The sequence below is a fragment of the Oryzias latipes genome, chromosome 20 (genome assembly GCF_053564925.1).
Source record: "Oryzias latipes strain Hd-rR chromosome 20, Olatipes_Hd-rR_3.1".
Classification (NCBI taxonomy): domain Eukaryota; kingdom Metazoa; phylum Chordata; class Actinopteri; order Beloniformes; family Adrianichthyidae; genus Oryzias; species Oryzias latipes.
The window spans coordinates 19077061-19092844 of NC_136256.1; the positions used below are offsets into that span (position 1 = coordinate 19077061).

The following is a 15784-nucleotide window of genomic DNA, read 5'->3' on the forward strand; positions in this document are numbered from 1 at the left end:
GTCCATCACCACAGCAAACAAGAAGGGGCTTAACTTGAAGTGTTCTGTCACACCTGCAACACATCTCACCACTGTAACGTGTAAAAAAAAACCACAATGATTATCTGAGTGGATCTTTAAAGCAAATATTGCATCAGAGGTTGTCTTACTTGGCATTAAACCATCCTGTTGCTCATTTCAGACCTCAGCCTACCTTCAACTACTTTTTCCCATCAAGTATTAGTGAATGCAAAACTACACTGTATAAACTTATTCAATCAATCAATCAAACTTTATTTATGAAGCCCTTTTCATATAAAAGTATAACACAAAGTGCTTTACATAAAAACAAAACAAAATAAATATTATAAAACAAGCATGAAAATTAAAATTAACAAGCACAAAAATAAAAATGTAAAAATAGGGCCCCTCTCCCCGTACCTATACACAACCCCCACTTCTTTCACATCTCCCACCCCATTAACTGATGGGGAAAGACATAGAGAAATAGGGACGAATTGTGTGTTAAATCACATTTTAAAAGTTTCATTATTTGTAAATATATGTTGGTGCAAACATGACCTTAAATAGGATTCAATGTTGTGGCAAACAAAGTTTGTCAGACTCCTCTGTGCAGGATGGTATAGGGGGCCAGGCGGGGTGGGGGTGGGGTGGGGGTTGTCCAAGCAGACAATAAAGACCACCAGCCAATAAGATTCATCAACGTCTCGGAGTCAGGAATTGAGTGGCAACTTGTGATTGGACACAGGGAGCCAATCAGAACGTGGCAAGTCAGACAAGTTCCAAAGGGAGGAGGAGTGTGAGCTCTCAGAGCGCAAGTTTGCATGAAACCACGAACTGACGTGCGATCTGCCACAAATCAGTATTGATCTGGGGGAGCAGGCGTGTGCTGCACTGTTACACCCGCGCCGTTAGTTGAGTGATTTACCGGGAGCAGCACGTCGTTCACGCAGGGAGAACAATGAGGAAGGTTGCTTTCCTTCTAATTGTGCTGCTCGGCGTTGCACATGTTGCACCTTTCATCAAATGTGAAGATGGTAAGTAGGAGTTAATTCCAGAAATGATTACATTTAAAAAATTTCTTTTTCACTATTAGCAGAGTAACGGTGCAGCGCCTCTTGAGTAGCGTGTAAACGACCTAGCTTAGTTAGTCCCCGTGGGATCTTAATTAGCCTCCTTTTAGCATACAGAGCTATGTCAACAAAAGCACGCGCGCAGCCAGGTATACAGCTGCGTTGCTCTGCAGAGACAAAACATATATTCATATGTTTAAAAAAAATCTTGGCTAGAGTTTGCTTGTTCTGTGTCTTGAATGTTCACCTTTTCTTCTTGTTTTGACAAAGATGCTGAAGAAAACAAAGAGGAGGCTGCTGAGGAGGACAGTGACGATGATGATGATGACGAGGAAGAGGAGGATGACACGGAGGTGAAGGAGGAGAACGGGGTGCTTGTTCTCACCGATAACAATTTTGACACCTTCATGGAGGGAAAAGACACAGTTCTGGTGGAGTTTTATGCCCCATGGTGTGTTTACTTTTAAACCCCCTAAATTTGTAATTTGAAGCTCCTAAACTTAAAAAACTAAAAGTTTTTTTTAGTAAAAGTCTCACTTTTTATTTTTAAATTATTTTGTTAGGTGTGGCCATTGCAAGCAATTTGCCCCAGAGTATGAGAAAATCGCTCAGACTCTTAAAGACAACGATCCTCCCATACCTGTGGCCAAAGTGGATGCAACACAAGCCAGTCAGCTGGCGAGCAAGTTCGATGTCTCGGGTTATCCCACCATCAAGATCCTGAAAAATGGAGAGCCTGTGGACTATGATGGAGCAAGAACAGAAAAAGGTGGGACTTCAGTTTCAATAGTTGTGGCCTGCAAGGAGCATATTGTTTTTTCAATCCTGCTTTCTTACTGCACCTCTGCCAAACACTCAAAAACTCACCAATATTTGACCAGGTCAGGTCTTCAGCTACTACTGAAGTTCCGTTGACCTTTGACCCCAGGAAAAGGCTGCCATCCTGAATTTTCCAAAAATGAATCAACTTTACTACCTTCTACGAATTAAATCTCCTCCTAGGGATTTTAATCTATTGCCTCCTAACTCTCATTGCCAAGGAAATCCAAAAGTTTACTTCTGTTGATTCTTCTAAAACTTACATAAAGTGGTTGTTTTGTGACAGAAAAGCTGTCATTTAGAAGCCGAGAAGGTGGATGCGAGTAGCCTCTGCGAGCCAGACATCAATGGCGGTCTTTAATTCAGAATTGTTTTTGATCATGGCTGCTAATACACATGTTTTTGTTGGGCAGCTATTGTGGAGCGGGTAAAAGAGGTGGCTCATCCAGACTGGAAGCCCCCTCCTGATGCGACTCTGGTGCTGACGCAGGAAAACTTCGATGACACGGTGAATAATGCCGACATCATCCTGGTGGAATTTTACGCTCCATGGTAAATTTTTTAAACGTTAAAGTAGTTTAAAGATGCGTTCAAGTGGGTAAATGTGGAGCATTAACTTGTGTTCCTCGTTGAACTGACCTGCAGGTGTGGACACTGCAAGCGTCTGGCTCCAGAGTATGAGAAGGCAGCAAAGGAGCTGAGCAAGCGCACGCCTCCCATTCCCCTTGCAAAGGTGGACGCCACGGTTGAAACTGAGCTCGCCAAGCGCTACGGCGTGAACGGCTTCCCCACCCTGAAGATTTTCAGAAAGGGCAGAGCGTTTGAGTACAACGGACCCAGAGAGAATTACGGTATGTGTCCGATGTTTGCCCTTGATTCAGTTTTTATTTTATTTGTTATTTTCCTGTCAGTGCTTATGATCGACTTTACTTTTAGGCATCGTGGAACACATGGGAGAGCAGGCAGGGCCTCCATCTAAGCAAGTCCAGGCCGTGAAACAGGTGCAGGAGCTCATAAAGGACGGCGACGATGCCGTCATAGTCGGCATTTTCTCCAATGAGCAAGATTCAGCTTATGAGCTCTACACAGAAGCATGTGAGTAGTTTCATGACGATCTTGGTGGTGAAACATTCTGGATATCAAATTTAAAATAAAAAGGCCATTAATATGAACTTTTATTTTGTAAAAGGCCCATTTGTTTTTCCACGAAAGTTCTCAGAAATATAGATGTTTTTTTTGTTTAAATGTGAGTAAAGAGGGACTTTATTGTTTTATTTAAGGCAACACACTGAGGGAAGATTTCAGCTTCCGTCATTCCTTCAGCTCTGATGTGGCTAAACTCCTGAAAGCCTCTCCTGGTCAGATTGTCATCGTTCAGCCGGAAAAGTTCCGCTCAAAATATGAGCCAGCATCTCACACACTTACTGTAAAGGTATTGCATCTTTCTGAAAAGCTACTTAACCCATTTTTTTTAAAAAACAAATTGTGTATTTTCCATTTCGGATGTTTTTCTGTTATACTGATGTCACCACGGGTTCTTATGAGTTAAAATGTTTCCTTATTGAAACTTTGCAGAATCAATATTGTGTTTAAATGTAAGAGCATAAATGTTTGAATTCATTGCTTTGAGCAGCAGCTGCTGTCTCTCCACCCAGAATAGTTTTTTTTCTTTTCTTTAATGTTTGTTTTTTGTTTTGTTTTTTTGTCTGGTCTTGTGCAGGACTCAACATCTGCATCAGAAATTCAAGAGTTCTTCAAGAAGCACTCGATTCCTCTTGTGGGACACAGAAAACCAAGCAATGATGCAAAACGTTACAGCAAGAGACCCATGGTGGTCGTCTATTATGGAGTAGACTTCAGCTTCGATTACAAAAAAGGTGAGTCTTTCTTATAGGAAATCATTTTTCCTGTTTACTTTTCCATTTTCTTGTGCAGAAAGTTTCTCAATGTAACCTTTTTTTGGCCCCTTTTTCGTGTTTTAACAGCTACCCAGTTCTGGAGGTCCAAAGTTCTGGAGGTGGCCAAAGATTTCCCTGAGTACACATTTGCCATCGCAGATGAGGAGGATTATGCTGATGAGCTGAAGAGCCTCGGTCTGAGCGACAGCGGGGAGGAGGTCAACGCTGGAATCATGGCGGAAGGAGGCAAGAAGTTTGCCATGGAGCCCGACGACTTCGACTCGGAGGTTCTGAGAGACTTCGTTATGGCTTTTAAGAAAGGTAAGCCAGTTGTCGTGTTGCTAAATGATGTAACGTCAGTGCTCTTCCAAAGTTTCATGTGACTCTTGGTTGTTAAAATTTGCAGGAAAGCTAAAGCCCATCATCAAGTCCCAGCCCGTGCCAAAGAGCAACACAGGACCAGTCAAGGTTGTGGTTGGAAAGACCTTCGATGAAATCGTCATGGATACCCAGAAGGATGTCCTGATTGAGTTTTACGCTCCCTGGTGTGGCCACTGTAAAAAGCTGGAGCCTGATTACTTATCTTTGGGCAAAAAATACAAAAAGGAGAAGAATCTGGTGATCGCCAAGATGGACGCCACAGCCAACGACATTCCAAATGACAATTACAAAGCGGAGGGCTTTCCTACAATATACTTAGCCCCGGCAAACGGCAAGCAGAGCCCGGTCAAATTTGAAGGAGGAGATCGAACGGTTGAGGCGCTCAGCAACTTTTTGGAAAAGCATGCCACAAAGCTACAGCAGAAAGACGAACTATGAGACTTTTGTTTTCCTTCAAATGATCTGAGGACTTGAACCACACTCGGGCTGAGCGTCGGATGAAGCTGTTCAAGCGTCTGGGAGGGTGACGGGGTGGTATAAAAGCGGTGTTACTGAGTTCCAAAGATGATTACCTGACTCAATCATCATTTTTAGTTTCTGTTCAACCGAGAGATTCTTCTGTTTTTCAAAAGCATGTAAGCACTGACAATTTTTAAAATAAAAACTGAGACTGTGGACCACCACTCAAGAGTGACTCCTATGTTTTTCAGATTTAATCACACAAGACAAGATTTGGCAACTGAAATCCATATTTAATAAGACAGCCTTGAAAAGCACACATTTCATACAATCACATTAAGAAGTTTAAAAATTAGTATTTTTATGCACATTTAAGACCTTGACTATTACAGTACCTTACAAACTAAAAATTAAGCACGTTAAAGTTCGCTGGAAATGATTTTGAGTGCAGGTCTGTCAAAAATGTAAATATTTTATTAAATCTATACATATGAACAAGATAGCTTACTACATATTTTTACTTTCTAAGAAAGAAAAACTGGTTAAGGCTTCTGAACTGATTGGCTCATTTAACAGAGGGGGAGAAAGTGCCCTGTTGTAGAATTGCAGTCTTTGGTGGGTTGAGTGATCACTGCACAGCGTCGTTTACACACCGGTGCTGGCGCTTAAGGAGAAGCTTGTTAGGAAAACTCCTGTGTGAACCGTAAGTGGAAGTCCCGGATTTTCTGCAGCACCACTTTCAGTTTTTCAGTCGGAGGCAAAATGGTCATCCTGGGTGGAGAAAAAGTGACCGTTGGTTAAACTTTATGATAAAATTCAGTCGGGACGATGCGATATAAAGGCAATGTAGGAAGAAAATTGACCACTCCTCTGAGGCCTAAAGTTTGTACCTAAAGTGAAAAGTTCCTTCCTTCTGACCAAAGCCGCTTCCTGGCACTAAGCAGATTCCCTCCTCCTCCAGTAGCTTCATGCAGTACAACATGTCTGGAGCCTGGCCCTCCTCCTGCAGACATGCATTCTTTAAAAGTGTGCACCTTTTTTTTTGGCAAAAACCTACAAGTAAAATCATTCTTACCTGAGCCTTGGCGATGGCCTTTTGAGGAAGAGTGATGCGGGGAAAGGTGTACATGGCTCCTTGCACTGGGTTGCAAGTGATGCCAGGGACTGTGTTGAACATTTCCTCCGTTAAATGGGATTTCTCAGCTAAGGCAGCTAAAACAGCTGTCCGCTCCTGGGAAGACAGAGAGTCTCGTCTTACTTTAAAAAAATATTTCAATACTGCAGCAGGAAGGAGAAAATAAGGAGGAAGAGAAACCTGCAGCTCTTCCACAAATTCCCAGTGATCCTAAAGTTTTCAAAAGATCAACATCTAACACCTAAATCAAGTGTTACAAAGCCTCCAACTGAAAAACACAGATATTCACCTCAAACACTACTTCGTTCAGTAAAAAGATTTATTTATAACCCTTGTGCTATCTTAGATGACCCCAACCTTACATTGACGTGTTCTCCCTACCACGATAAAGGTGAAAGATTTCATGCAATCCATGGACACCAGTGAAGATCACAAATCATTGAAGAAAAAAGGGTCAGAGCACTGTCTAGTGGGTCTAGAGGACCCAACTCCCAATTTTAAAGTGCCTAGGAAAGCACAAGGGTTAAGACCAAAAGCCAAAATCTTCTCCAATCACCTGAGGATGAGCAGATGCTGGATACAGATCTTGCATAAGCCGTGCTCAAAAGAGAAAACCGCTCGTTCTCCAAGCTGTAAAAACTAAATTATGTCAAAGACTTATGTATTTGGTGAAATTATAAGTTTATAAATGTTCCAATTCTTGAAGAACACTCTGGATTTTTTGTCTGCCCCCTTGTGGTGAAAGAGACAATCCACTGTAAATTTCTATCATTCATTAAGCTAGAGAGCCAGTGATCGTGTAATATCTGTATTCCAAACCCCATAAAAGTGTAAAAAGGTAGAACAGAAAATAGAATAAAACTCTTGATTCCAACCAGGGTACATCAATTGTCCAGCAGCTTACAATTTTAAAAAGACATAAATTGGTTGGTAAAATTAAAACCCAGTTAATGAGAAAACTTAGACAGCTTAGGCTAGTCGCTGTACAGCAGATGTAGAGTAATTGAAACATTGTGAAGTTGGACGGTTGTAGGACAAAGACAGTCCTTAATCTTTCAGTTCTACACCTCAATGTGAGGAATCTGTTGCCCACACAGCGCATTGTGCAGAAGATGGTAAACTGTTATCCATGATGGCAGTGAACACACCTTTCAGCCTCACGTCCATCGCACCCTCAAGGGAAATTAACTTTTTCAAGAGCAGAGCTGGCTCAGTTCATCAGTTTATCTAATCTCTTGTAGCCTGTCTTTTTTAGGCTGCCACCCCAGCAGAAGGCAGTCACCACTGCAATCCGGTAAAAGATGTGGAGCATGCTGCTGCAGATATCAAAGGAGGTGTAAAGCTTCTAATTGAGATGAACTCCAAGGTACTTATAAGACTACAGCAGCTCATTGTCCTCTCCCTTTGTCCAGACTGGAGACAATGATGTGTTTGAGTTGTTCTTGTTCTTTAAGTCTGGCATGTACAATGAGAACAGGAAGAGGTCTAAAACTGTCCCCGGTGGAGTCTCTGTTTTGCAATCAACCTTTCCAGAAATACAATCCCCCATCCTGGTATACTGTGTATCCTCGATCCAAGAGGTTAAGGAGGGAGTCACTGCCGTCCTAAGCAGTTTATCTCTCCTGCACCTAAAAAAGTAGAGGAGCCTAAGCCAGATACTTCCAGATTGCTGTACACACGATGTAACAGGTGGAGGACTGCATCCTGGTGCTCTAGCTAAAAGGGATCCTAGTCTGTGATGACCCAAGGCTTTAAATGCTGAAGAATCAGTCGTTCCAGAGTCTTCATGTCTGTAGTCATTTTGCTGAGCAGGTCATGCCGCCAAGGGCACAGAAACAAGGCAGGATGTATCCACAGTACCGGGATCGTTTCATCATGAAGAGGACACATGGTGAACAGCTTCTGGTGGGCTCTGGCGTCTGAGCTGCATGTTCCTTCAGTAACTTTGGGGAGTCACCATCAGGAACTGCTGCTTTTTCTATAATGAGGTCTCCTGAGATCGGTCCAGACTTCCTCTGATGTGATTGGGAAAACTTGTTTGGCAGGATGACGTCAGCATCCTGTTGAACAGCTGCATGGAGGAGGTGATGACCCAGGTGTGGTGTGTACACAGATAATAGCCCTCTATTGAATAAAATAGATCTTCTGTGCATAGAGTCTAGTTTATAGCAGTAGGGCCAGAATGTATAAGAACCTATAAAGTGACAGACTACATGGATGGATTTTTGGTGTAATCTGCGTATTGAGCAAAAGCAAGGTGAGGAGTTTGCTAACCTCTGATGGACAGAGTAAAAACAGGCAAACCGTTTAACCCTTGTGCTATCTTAGATGACCCCACCCTTACATTGACGTGTTCTCCCTACCATGACAAAGGTGGATAAAGGTGGAAAGATTTCATGTAATCCGTGGACACCAGTGAAGATCACAAATCATTGAAGAAAAAAGGTTTAGAGCACTGTCTAGTGGGTCTAGATGACCCAACTCCTAATGGTAAAGTGCCTAGGATAGCACAAGGGTTAACAACCAGGTGATTCACGAGAGATAATTCCTGCTTTCTTAAAGGCTATAACCTTTTAGCACGAGGTAATCACAAGTTATTAAGTTAAATCCAACTGTGACTAGACGTTTGCCTGTGTTTCTCAAACCTTCACGTATGAGGCGTAGGAGGGTTCATCGGGCAGTGGGGGGTTCACCACCAGGTCCAGCATAGCCTGTCCTGAGACAGGGGGGCACAGACGCACAGACACCAGCTTGGTGAGCTGAGCCTTCACTTCCGGATCCATGTTGAGCACCTCCATGTATCCTCCACGGAATCCACACCTGACAAACACAAACAGAGGCTAGTGAAAAGACACACAAAAGGTCAGTCTCAATGCAACATCAGCAAAGTAAAAGTAAAGCTTAATGCTGATCTGCAGACGACGGTTTAAAGATGGAAAAAATCCTGTGTAAATGTGAAATATTTAAATGCTGTAATTTTGTCAAGCACATATATTGTAACCATGTTGAAAAGAACTTAAGGTCCTTTCATGACCAGCACCTGCAGCCATGTTAATCTGGACAAGCAAGGAAGGAACTGAACAGAAACTGTTTAGAAATAAACAGAAATATGAGCCTGGTTCTGCTTTAACCTGTTGATCTTTTCTCCTTTTGTAATAACTGGCATGAATGTCTACAATTGTTTCAAAACTATAACCCTTTTTTAAAAGGAAATTCTGTTTTTAAATTTTGATAAAACAAACTTCAAATAGAAGACGTTTGTGTTGAAATATCTGCAACTTCTAAAACCATAAAAGGTTTGCTAAAAATGTTTTTTTATTTGTTTACTAAAATACTTTTTTATCTGCTGCCAGAGTTTCTTCATCAGGGAGATTGTGTATGATTGTCTATTTATCAATGAAATTCTATGGAAACCCATAAAACGTTTTGATCCGCTGAGTAAGACTGTAAGTCCTTGCAGGGGTGCAGATACTCACTCTCCCATGTAGCACTTGGAGGTGGAGTGGAAGGAGGCCATCTCTAATGAACTGGAATACTCTGGACCCATCTCAAACAGCACCTTCTTAAAGGAGTGAAACTTGCATCCCTTTGCATAAACATTATCCTGGTAGACCTGAAAAGGTCAAACAGCTTGATAAAACGGGAGATTCCTGTTTACACTCTGAGAAGTGTTTCAAAAAAGTTGTTTTACATTTGACTTTGTGCTTAAAGATGTTAAAGTGTGAATATAAACAAGGGATTTACTTCGTCAGCCATGAGGAAGAGGTTCTCCTCTTTGGCAAATCGGATCACGTCTTCAATGCACTCCCTGCTCTGGACCTGGCCTGTCCAACAACAAGAATAGTGATTTCAAGACATAGAATGTAATTTCGTTGTACATGTACAATGACAATAAAGATATTTCTATTTCTACTGTAAAAACAATGGCGGTGTGACGTCACCCATAGAAAAAGCCTTACCTCCAAGTCTTGCAAAATGAGGCAAAATCCTTAAGCATTGCTTCTTACGGATGCCACCAAGTTGAAACCAGTTGATAGTGATTGGTCTGAGTCGCTCTGAGTCATCGTATCTATGGCAACTACTGTCACCATTGCCATAGATATGTGTCGGAGCAACTCGGACCAATCCCTGTCGACTGGTTTCAACATGGCGGCGCCCGTATCAGGAAGCAATGGTGCTTCTTATTTGGGAACACGAGAAGGGAGGGGTTGAGCTGTCCATTGTTTTTACAGTCAATGTTTTTAGGGACTAGACAATCTAATAGCTATACAAGCTAGTACAATACTAATACATCAATTAAATGCTAATTTAGCATTAAAAAAGGAAGTACAGTGGTCCCTCATTATAACGCTGTAGCAGTCTCACCGTTTTGTGGATTTCAGTGAAATTATGCATGCTTTTTTAACAGCACACTGTGTTCTGCATTCTGATTGGCTGTTCACTTTGTCAATCAATCTCACCTACAACGCTCAACCTCCAAGAGTTTGCCCAATCTACATAGATCTTTGTTTGCAGGCATATCTTAGGTTTCATTCTATAATACTGGATTTATTTTTCAATGAAAGTTTGAACTTTGAGAGTTTAAATAAGACAACAAAAATGTGAACATTTTATTTTTTGTCTGTAAAAAAATGTATGAAGTGTGTAGTGAGAGGTTTCAAGGCCTTAAAACATCTATGACCTTATTTTGCAGATTTCACCTATCGCTGGATATTTTTAGAATGCAGCTCCTGAGATAATGAGGGGCCCCTGTAATCAGAAAAACTGTAAACATCAGGCACACCTGTGGGGTTTCCAGGGTTGATGATGCAGAGCACACGTGGTTTGCAGTGCTGCTTTGCTGCATTCAAGGCTCGCCTGAGCTCTGTCACATCCAGGCCCCAGCACTTGTCCTCATCCAGGTAGTAATTGATCTGCACGGCACCCAGGTCTGCCAGCGCAGCAGAGTACAGAGGGTACTGAGGGATGGAGATCATGACTCCTGTGCGATCACGACCCTCGCCGCACACCAGCAGCTTCAGCATGGTCTGGAATTAGAAAAAATGGAAGGAAAAAGCTTTAAATTTGAAGAGACAACAGAAATCATCTGTATATATTTCAAAAATAAGGGAAGCTGCAAGACTTTTTCGATGATTTTGCAGATGTAATACAACGCTGCAGATAAAATATAATATCTCTGCAAGTATACTGTGTCAAAAATGTTACTGTCTCTGCTTGTTTTAGTGAACTAGCAAAGTCTATCTTAAGGTTATCCAGTAGCACAACCTGGTTGAATAAAGTTGAGGAGGCAAAGGTCTGTGGGTGGGGTAAATTTGCACATGTGCAAAGTACAGATGAGCATATGATTAACAGATGTTTATCCTACTGTACACTAAAAAGGCAAATCATCCGCTTGAAAGTATTTGATAGATACCACAATGGCATCACTGGCCCCGGTGGAGAGGTAGATGTTGTCAGGGTTGGAGGGGATGCCACCGTCCCTCTTCTCTATGTAGCGAGCCACATCCTGACGGATGCACTCAATTCCCTGGCTGGCACTGTAGGCCCCTTCAGAACAACACAGCAACTTTAACCCAAACTGCCTCCATCGGCTGGCACTTTTTCATAAAACGGGGGATCTGTTTGACCTATGCTGTGCCCTCCGCAGGCATCCAGGATTCGCCGTGCTCGCTTCTTGGCGTCTTCTGGAAACTTGTTGTCTTCCAGGAGGTCAGGGTAAGAACAAAGAGCCAAGACCTACGAGAGAAGAACCAACATTTGTAGAGCAAACTCAACATATCTCTCTTGGACTTGATGAAATAAAACGTTTGACAGATTTATGCGGCTAACCTGACGGAAGAAGGTGATTGGTTTCTGACCCATAGCGTGTGCGTCTCCTATGTTAGCCTTGATGACTTCTGTGAAGGGTTTCTTAACCCCCTGCAAAGAAAATAAAACAGTTTTATTGATTAAAAAACCTATTTTGCTTTAGGTCAATAAGAACAAGTTTTAGTTATTCAGTTGATGCTAGCCTGCACAATAAATCAAAAAGTTAGCGTCATCACGATATCAGCCTTTAGGAAGATAAACCCGTTTACGCACGTGCAAAAATAATATCAAGATAGCTTGAAGTTTTTAGCAAATCAAATACAGCCCTATACATATTTGACCAACCAGATGGAGTCCTTTTAGGTAAGATGCCCGTCTCCTAGGTAGACATGGGCCTTTTGGACTATACTTGAAGTTATGTTGACTTTTATATAAATAAAACTGTTGCAGTGAAATGGAAATGATGTTTTAGTTGTTTTGCTTTCTGTTCTTGTATCGCAAGTCATATCGCAATATTGATCACTAACATTGCACAAGTTTTCCTCATCCTGTGTATTGCTTGTTTGGTAAGACCTGCAGAAAATGAACTTTGCAGTTCTGGGACAGGATCAGTAAAGGAGCTGCAGAATCACATGGCCTTGCACCGTCTCCACAAAAGGTTACTTGGTTGAATCTGAACAAGTCTGTTGTCGTCATTGGAAAGCCCAGAATGTAGGTCAAAGTCTGACCTTTTGATATTCATCTTTCAGTGACCCGTTGCGTGCCCCCCTTCCCACTTCACTCATGCATCTTCTTTCATTTGCTCCTCCCTGTTTTCTAAAGCCCCCCCCACACTGCTTTGGTGAAGAGTGGCGAGGGGGGAGGTTGTCCCTGGCCTCCAACCCACTCACTCTGAGCCGACCGGTTGAATCTGCTTTTGTCTACTCATTCAACTTGATTTTGAGGGAGTAGTTCATGGTTTGAGTGGTTCTGGTTTGTGCCCGTTTGGTCCGTGTGGATCCCAACAGGCCGCAGCTGGTGCTGTTCGTCACAAAAGGTCAGGTGACACCAGACGGTCTCTTAAGAATTTCTGCAGCAAAGTTAAGCATCAACGTCTTAAATTTAAACAAAACACACAAAACTAAATATATATACATATTACTTCCCTAAAAGAATCTTTACAGTTGCAATTATGCCTCTAATGCATGGGACAATTTGAGACAGTCATTGCAAAACTAATTATCATAAAATTGGAATGTTCTAACACATCACCGTTTTGTTCACAATCTCCAAATATGAGTTTTTTTCTTCAGTTTAACTTTGAACTAAACGGTAGGAACCGATATAAATGTTCTACACACAGAGTTCCAGTAAAAGAATCATTAAGAAGCAGAGAAAATCGTTGCTTGTTTGTGTTTTTCCTCTGGAGGACAATCTATTTATTTATTTATTTAGGTTACTTAAAGAGCAGAACTAATGAGAATGACAGTTATGCGCTGTAAAGCACAGCAGAAGCGGGGGAAAATTAAAACATCCACAAAATTACAACAAATATGTAAATGATTTAAATGCATTTCGTGGATCCACTTATTTATGTATGATTTGTTCAAGCTTACTTTTTTAAATTTTGCTGTGATTGTTCTGTTTTAAACAACTCAGAACCTTTTTCAGGATCTATTTCACACATAAATATAGTCTAGTATCTGTTTTGAATTGTGTTTCTCAAATGTTTTTGTGAGGATTTAGTGTGACTGATGGGATAATCTTCCTTTCCATTGAGGAATTGTTCCTATTATTTGGTTGTTGAACTGTGTTCTTTTGACACAGTGCTAAGTCCAGCATGGACCTGTTTGAAACCTAAATATGCAACACAAATATCTTTAAGTCGGACCACAAAGAGCCCGGTTGTTCTCAGAGCCGGCCCGCTCAGTCAACACCAGGCGCTGATTAAACAAGGCCAGGCCAGCACACAGGACCGAGCCTCCCTTAGGATCACCAGAATGAATGGAGTCTGTTCTGACCACCACCCAGAAACTCATGGAGTCTGGTGACACAGCTGTCTTTCAACCAATTCACTTGGAACGAATGCAAACGGGGAAGTCATCAGGACTAATTTCTGCATGTGACTCAACCAACTATCTCCAAGACAGTAACCCATGCAAAAGTCTGGATTTTGTAGAAGCAAAAAAATAAAAAAAATAGGGAAATGGTCACAAAACCCGCAGATTGAACCAGAAACCAGAGAGGTTTCAGTTTTCATAACAGATGTGAGTGAAGGGTCATCATTAAACCAGAACACATGAACCCATATACAGGCATAAAACCTGCTGATTCACCACTAATAGTGCTCCAGTCACAGATCTGACAGGAAGCAGATGTCTCCTCAACTGCAGAATTTCTTCCTAAAATTTCAACCTGAATTCAGCAACGTTCCAGAATTTCATGATATTGCTCCAATAGGTTTAGTTAAACATTAGGCGGTTTTAAAGAAAGTGAGGAAAGAGAGCACTTTGATCCAGACTCCTTCTTAGTGGGCCTCACCCACAGCCCGGTCCAATGAACTGTCCCTCCAGAGCAAAAGCCAGACAAACAAAAGAAAGGAGTGAATGTTCCCTCTCATCTTATGCAATAACCTTTCACAACATACTCATCCTCAGAGTTCTGCAGCCGCCTGGGGCTAAAAAGGACACAGTTATATATCTGAACCATTGTGGTCTTCTTCAGCAGAATCAGGAGCAAAATTCCAGTTCATCTGGATGTTTTAAGTAAAGGGAGTGGACTCCAGGAGCCAAAATACATGCCTGATTTCCAGGAGGTGTCAAATTCCAGCTGCAGAGCTCAACAGCTGGACAGACTGCACTGACACGTGCACACAAACACCATTTAAATAACCAACTAACAGTGACTTTTATGCTTTTAAACTTTAAAATAAAAATACAAAAAATACTTGACATAAGTTGTGAATCTTTACCTCTCTGAGCTCCTTCTCTATCTGCACCGCCCGTTGCACTATGGGGCCCCGGACCGCGTACTCCACCCGCCGCACGTTGGGGTTCATGCTGTCGAGGGTGAGCACCTTCCCCCGACACGTCACCCCGTTCACTGCCAGACTGGTCATGGTTTTTGCGAGGTGAAGTTGCGCTGTTTTTAGTCACCTTTCTGAAAAGCAACCCCCCCAGAAAACAGGAGGAGACGAGTTTAAAAGTGAAGAGGAGTCTGCAGCTGTGAGGGCTGATAAAGCGTATCAGTTGTTACCGGGACCTGCAGCCAGGAGAGCTCAGCGTTGAAGTCAGCGCGGCTTTCAACCAGCACCCCTCACTCTAATAACTGCCTCCAGAGTCTGCGGGGGCTCGCGCAGCCCCGCCGCGCGCCCCGCCTTCGCTCGAGTCCGCCTTCTGCTGGTTGGAACCTCGCCTCCTAACGCTTATGACACCTTCACGTACTGCCGGAAATTACATTTAATTCTAAAAATCATTAATGTGAAGCATGATGCCGATATAAAAATATATGAAGACAAACATGTATTATTAAATTTTCAATAGCAGATAACTTCAATTTCAAAATTAATTAGTGAAATATAGTTTTTAGTTAAACGGCAGTGAGTTATTCACACGTATGGCTCGATACTATGCTAGATGCTGAAGAACAATAAAAAAATTGTGATAAATCACCAATAAATCACCAAGTTACATATGCAAACAGTCATTAAAACACGTACTGTCTTTGAAACTTTGTTTTATCAATATTTACGCCAAAATAAGCTGTTTTCACTTCAAAACTTATAAAACATTCGAGGCCCTGAAATGCAACATGAAACCTCAGAGGGAATAACACTGCATTCACACTCAGATTTCAAGTGTTTGTCCTCGTGGGAAAATAACCTTTCAAGCGTCTGCTTGTGGCTTTTGCAACAGTTTTTGTTAAGTAAGCCTTTACTATGTTTTTGTTTATGTGCACACAAATGTAAAAATTACTTTGCCAGGCTACTTTGTTTTGACAGTTTTGAAAAAAATGTTGCCCCTTTGACCTAATAGGGACAATAAAAATAAAAATAAATAAATAAACAGCTTTTCTGCATTTTCATGTCAAGTTGGTAGTTTTGTCAATTTCTATTTTAAAGTTCCAAACTTCTATTGTTGAATATACCTCATTTAAGTTTATCTTATAAACAACTTTGGTTTGTTTTTGAACAAATTAAGACATTAAATTAGCTACAAAAGCTTTTTTTTAAT

General features: G+C 41.7%; 2 protein-coding genes across 4 annotated transcripts; one reads left to right on the forward strand and one right to left on the reverse strand.

Moving 5' to 3' along the window:
- Positions 1-739: 739 nt before the first annotated feature.
- pdia4 (protein disulfide isomerase family A, member 4) lies at positions 740-4854 on the forward strand. Its single transcript, XM_004081002.5, has 10 exons — positions 740-1037; positions 1344-1524; positions 1637-1842; positions 2306-2444; positions 2538-2743; positions 2829-2987; positions 3173-3324; positions 3613-3769; positions 3878-4111; positions 4197-4854. The coding sequence occupies exons 1-10, from the start codon at positions 962-964 to the stop codon at positions 4607-4609; spliced, it is 1923 nt and encodes a 640-aa protein (XP_004081050.1). The 5' UTR covers positions 740-961; the 3' UTR covers positions 4610-4854.
- Positions 4855-4902: 48 nt separating this feature from the next.
- Positions 4903-14992, reverse strand: si:ch211-217a12.1 (alanine aminotransferase 2-like). 3 transcript variants are annotated; one of them, XM_023950241.2, is made up of 12 exons: positions 14808-14992; positions 14524-14711; positions 11595-11684; positions 11393-11501; positions 11179-11312; positions 10549-10792; positions 9510-9589; positions 9242-9378; positions 8411-8585; positions 5706-5861; positions 5521-5633; positions 4903-5401 (listed from the first exon to the last, which is right to left on the reverse strand). In XM_023950241.2, exons 2-12 carry the CDS (start codon positions 14668-14670, stop codon positions 5311-5313), a joined length of 1476 nt encoding a protein of 491 aa, XP_023806009.1. In that variant the 5' UTR covers positions 14671-14711; positions 14808-14992; the 3' UTR covers positions 4903-5310. The 3 variants fall into 3 exon arrangements, with proteins under 3 accessions (XP_023806009.1, XP_011487150.1, XP_004081051.1); XM_011488848.4 differs by having other exon boundaries at positions 14814-14953; XM_004081003.5 differs by having other exon boundaries at positions 14524-14953.
- Between the last annotated feature and the right edge of the window lie 792 nt (positions 14993-15784).

Bases quoted from the DNA above. Each gene is read 5' to 3' on its own strand.
- pdia4 (XM_004081002.5), top strand. From the start codon at position 962: ATGAGGAAGGTTGCTTTCCTTCTAATTGTGCTGCTCGGCGTTGCACAT. The intron at 2,445-2,537 runs GTAAATTTTTTA...ACTGACCTGCAG, and splicing joins GTGGAATTTTACGCTCCATG to GTGTGGACACTGCAAGCGTC. The intron at 2,988-3,172 runs GTGAGTAGTTTC...GTTTTATTTAAG, and splicing joins TGAGCTCTACACAGAAGCAT to GCAACACACTGAGGGAAGAT.
- si:ch211-217a12.1 (XM_023950241.2), bottom strand. From the start codon at position 14,670: ATGACCAGTCTGGCAGTGAACGGGGTGACGTGTCGGGGGAAGGTGCTC. The intron at 11,685-14,523 runs GTAAAGATTCAC...TTTTCTTTGCAG, and splicing joins TAGAGAAGGAGCTCAGAGAG to GGGGTTAAGAAACCCTTCAC. The intron at 5,634-5,705 runs GTAAGAATGATT...GCATGTCTGCAG, and splicing joins AGGCCATCGCCAAGGCTCAG to GAGGAGGGCCAGGCTCCAGA.